At 40.1% G+C, this 4,601-nt stretch overlaps 1 protein-coding gene across 1 annotated transcript in view; it reads right to left on the minus strand.

The window, feature by feature from the left end:
- The window catches only part of RRP15 (ribosomal RNA processing 15 homolog), a 21,910-nt gene extending 17,342 nt beyond the window's left edge, over positions 1–4,568 (minus strand). The window contains exons 1-2 of the mRNA XM_009646845.2: positions 4,562–4,568; positions 1,286–1,560 (exon numbers count right to left, since the gene is read on the minus strand). Coding sequence (XP_009645140.1) covers positions 1,286–1,560; positions 4,562–4,568 — 282 coding nt within the window. The remainder of the gene's footprint in view (positions 1–1,285; positions 1,561–4,561) is intronic.
- Between the last annotated feature and the right edge of the window lie 33 nt (positions 4,569–4,601).

Below are 4,601 nucleotides of genomic sequence, written 5' to 3' on the forward strand. Positions count from 1 at the left end.
CCCCCACCCCGAGGTGCTCTGTTTCAAAACCAAACTGACCCGCTTTCCCATTACCAGGGGCCGCACCACCACTAGCTTTATTTCTGCTACAATAGGAGAACATTGTATTTCCCCAGCCTCTGTTTCAGGAGTAAGATAGTGAATTTTTTTTCCCCCCTTTTAAAATTTTAACAGTGTTCTAGTCTGTTTTATGCAAGTTTTTCACAGAATTTCACAGTCCTTATCTTTATAATTCCATGCAGACTACTATGAGTTTGTGAGATTATGACCACGTTTTGGCCTTTTATCAAAAGGGCTACCCTATTCTAGCTTCCACCAGCAAGAAATTAACAGAAGGCAGACTGTTCCCAAGTTTTTCTAAGGGTAAACAAGTCAATTTGGGGACCTGCAGCCCACCTCTGCTTTGCAGCACTCCCACATATTTACTGGATGAGAACAGGTATTTAGGACAACCATAACTGAGCAGACGCCGTACAGATGCTCTCTGTATTTAAAAGGCAGGCCCTGGCCTAACCACAGCATGTCCCAGATTGCCAGGTGAATAACCTGGTTATCCCACTGAAACAGAACTCATAAGATGAGACATTAGAACTATTAATGTATTTTTAGCCTGGAGGCAAATCAATCACAGCCTGGAATTAAAAGTTCCACTAAAAGCACTCAAACAAATGACTTAATTGCCAACATAGTTTTGTTTTCTTCGTAACAATTTCAGAAGCAGAAGCAATTTAGGGCACAGACACTGTAACAGAAAACTCCTACCAGGAAAATCATTGAGGGGAGAGAACAATGATTCACAACCACATCGATGATTACTGCAATCTCAACCTAGGGGCCTTTGATTTTGGAAGTTGCAGCAGAATTTCAATGAAAACAGTTTTCTTCTCTTTCTCTCTTTCACTTTCGGTAAGAGAGAACTATTTCAACTTCTAATGCAAACAAAGTGAATTATACCCCAAATTAACAACAGCAATTAGAAAGCTAAGCTTAAGGGAGCTGCTTTCACCACCTTGACCGCAAAAACACCTTAAGCTGACAGACTGGGAACAGTCCTGCTGCCAAAGATCAGCCTGCCTGATGGCCCAGAAAAAGCAGTAAGGGAAAAAGCCCTACAGCATGACTGTCTGGAAAGTGAAAATATTGAAGCTACCCGAGATCACCGTGGAGGAGAGATTCCAAAACTGAGACAGTCTCAGAGCACTCTCCCAAATCCCCACTGAGGGAATCTTGCACATATCCCCATCTGACTATGGCTACACAATGAAATACTGCATCTTTTTTTCACCTTCATCCTCTTCTCCAGCCTTTCTTGTTTTTCCTTTTCTCTCTCCTTCTCCAGTTTTTTATTCTTGGCCAAGATGGTGGACTTATTTTGTGGAATCTTTTTGTTGAGCACTTTTGCCATGGCATCTGCCCATCCTGCACTTGGGCCAGCTTTGGAGTTTGCTGCCTCTTCAACTGCATTGCCAAGGGCTGCCATTTCATCTTCATCATCACCATCCAGGGCTTCGCCTCCTGAAGAGTAGCTGTCTTCTGGAAGTCCTGAGCTTAACTCAGAATCTAGGGGTAAAAAAAGGAACAAAAAAAAAAAGTATCAGGAGTTCTGCTTCTAGTAAGGATGCATCATTAGCATAATCTGCTCCATATGTGGATGTTATCCAAATTCAGGACCACGTACTACTTGCTGTTACAATTAGTTCCTCAAGCACGCATACACCACCATAACGAAGTTATTAGAAAGTATCCAGTGCAAGTGCTTGCTCACCTCAGTGATGATTTAAAGTGATTTAAGAGGTTGGGTAAAAGGGAAAAGGCAGCCTTGGATACTGATTATTAGTTAATATTTTGATGATTATTATTAATGAACAGTTTGATGTTTAGGAGTGGTTAAGTTTGGGGGAAAAAAGCTATATTTTCCAGTTCAAAATTTGTAAGTTATAAATGCATACACACACACACACATATGTATGTATGTACACACTTACATCCAAACTGCAATAGTGACATCTAGTGTTTAAAAGCAAACAGCCACATGGATTAAATTGAAGGTAGGGGGGCATTTTTTACATGAAAGCAAAATCTGCTCAAGGAAAACAATCCCAGCAAAAATACAGTTACCTAAGCATAATGAAGACAGAGGGGAGACTGCTCTGTGAATTACAGAATCAAGAGAGTTATCAGGTAGCTCAAAAGATACCAGAGAAACTCAGTCCCTCTGGTTTAAGTAACTGCTCAAGTTCTTGATACACAGTAAGTTTCCCCCAAATCCAAGTTTCCTTACCCCATGCCCTCTTCAGAAAAAAAAAAAAAAAAAAAAAAGAAAGAAAGAAGGAATTAAAGTTAAAATACTGACGTTTGGCATCAAGCAACAGCAAGACAGGAGAGAACAGCCAACTAGACGGCAAATCAAACACATGAAGAATCTACCACCTCCCTCATTAGTCTGTTCAGTGGGTCAAGTGACAAAAATCAAGTCTTTAACAGTGCGGATGATTAACTAGAATGAAACGGGCCACAAACTTAGGGTGTGCTAAAATATGTTTGGTTATTTCAGTGGACCCACTTTATCACATAATCAAGAGCAGAGCATACAAGCGTCCTGCCACTGTCAACTACCATTCCACTAACATTTGTGCCACCCAAAAGTTTTAAATTGATTATCCTGTATACAACTTTCAAAAGGCCGCAAATCAATGCTGGATAGAAGGAAGCTGGTTTCTGACACCTCTGCAGTCCCACCAGCCAGGGGACAACTCCCCACCAACTCCAAGATACCAGCTGACTGGCTTTCATCTATCTACTGCTCTCACACTACTTTAAAAAGAGCATTTTAAAATCACAATGTTAAGTACTACTGAGCCAACTGCTCTACTTTGCAAGCACTAATATGTTACGTGAACTCCCTTTATCAACCAAATCATTAAGAGAATGAAGTCAGGACTGCTTCACAAGATCAGTTTTCAGTAAAACCATGCAGACAGCTACTAATGACATCCCTTATTAATCAATTGCCTATTTACTTACTTAACAAACATAAACATACGCTCTGTAGCCAGACTGATTCATTACTCTGCCTCCTCCATGTGCCTTTTTGAACCAGCAAAAAATTTCCCCAATGTATCAGCAAAACAGTGGTGTTAACCAATTTAAAACAAAGCCTCTAATGCCCAGGCACATTTAGAGGCTCAGAGAGCATTTAGGTATTAGCATGGAAGGAAGCAAGACTGTATGTTTACATCACAAATGTAGAAGAGAAATACTTACTGAATACTTGCTTGTTATCTATATCAGTATGATTTTTACAACCACCAAGGTGAACACAGTGTTGTGTCACGCTCCACACAGAATAAATTATGGTTTGTTTTTTTTCCCTCAACAGTTCTTACTGTAATTGGAAATTTAGAAGTGGTGAATTTGTTCAACACATTCAGAAACCACTAAAGACAACCTTTTTATGGTATCAGTATGTCTCCACATCCCAATTATGAATTTTTTAAAAAAATTCAAACCATTGCATGTCAAGAAGTAGGTACATTATGACACCCCAGTTCCTACATGTAAAACAATTTGTCAAGTTTTCACCCCTAAGCCTTGTCCATGCTAGAATATTGCTATCTAACCTTTAAATAAGGAATTAACCCCCTACTGTGACTTTTTATACATACAAAAGCTAACAGCTACCAAAAGTCCAAACGTGAACTCCACACAGTGCTTAGGACCAACTTCCACAGTTAGCCATAAAAACCAGATCAGAATTACAAAAAGGAAAATTGCAAAAGCATATATTACTCTCCTTTACATAATATTTTCTGCCAATATAATAGGAGGATAATGCCAGATAAAACCAACAACATTTTGCTTTCAACAATTACAGAAAGATGAATAAGGCTTTTACAACCAGACTTGACTTACTCTTTAATACATCAGAGGATCGGTCAACAGCATGAGATAAAGCAGAGGTATTTCAAATTAATTTTAACTAGATTAATTCTATCAGAAGTAGGACCTGGGGCTCTAATCTGAATTGCAAAGATTGAAGCCAGGTACAGAGCTAATGTAAGAAGTCCTAATTGTGTGCATGTGTGTGTGGGGGGGGAAATACAGGTATACATCTCCATCCTTTATTCTTTTAAACTTACAAAGTGATCTAGGTGCAGACACATACAGTTAAAACGAGCAATTATTGAGAAATGAGCTCTGAAAGAAGCTCCCACACAAGGCTTCCGCTTGGGTTCAGTTTTGACCGTCAAACCAAACAGAGCCACTGTGAGCTACGGCTCCAAACGGCCCCAACCTTGATTCCTCCCAGAATAAAGAATAAAAAAAAAAAAAAAAAAAAAAAAAAAAAATCAATGACATGATATAATTATGAAGCAGTCACAGCTAGTTAGGTATACCCTCACAACACACAAAGAGGCAAGAGTGAGTGGAGAACCGTGTACAAAGGATAGAGCCTGGGTGCGTTCATACGCTCTGCTCTCCCGGTGGGTTACGGGAACCGGCGTTATCTCACGGGCTTCCTTCGGAGCAGGAAGCAGATCCCCGTCTCAGGCAGACATACAGCCCATCGCACCCCGGAACTCGTCCAGCTCTGCCCAATC

This window comes from Egretta garzetta, unplaced genomic scaffold (assembly GCF_000687185.1).
Source record: "Egretta garzetta isolate BGI_Z169 unplaced genomic scaffold, ASM68718v1 scaffold339, whole genome shotgun sequence".
Classification (NCBI taxonomy): domain Eukaryota; kingdom Metazoa; phylum Chordata; class Aves; order Pelecaniformes; family Ardeidae; genus Egretta; species Egretta garzetta.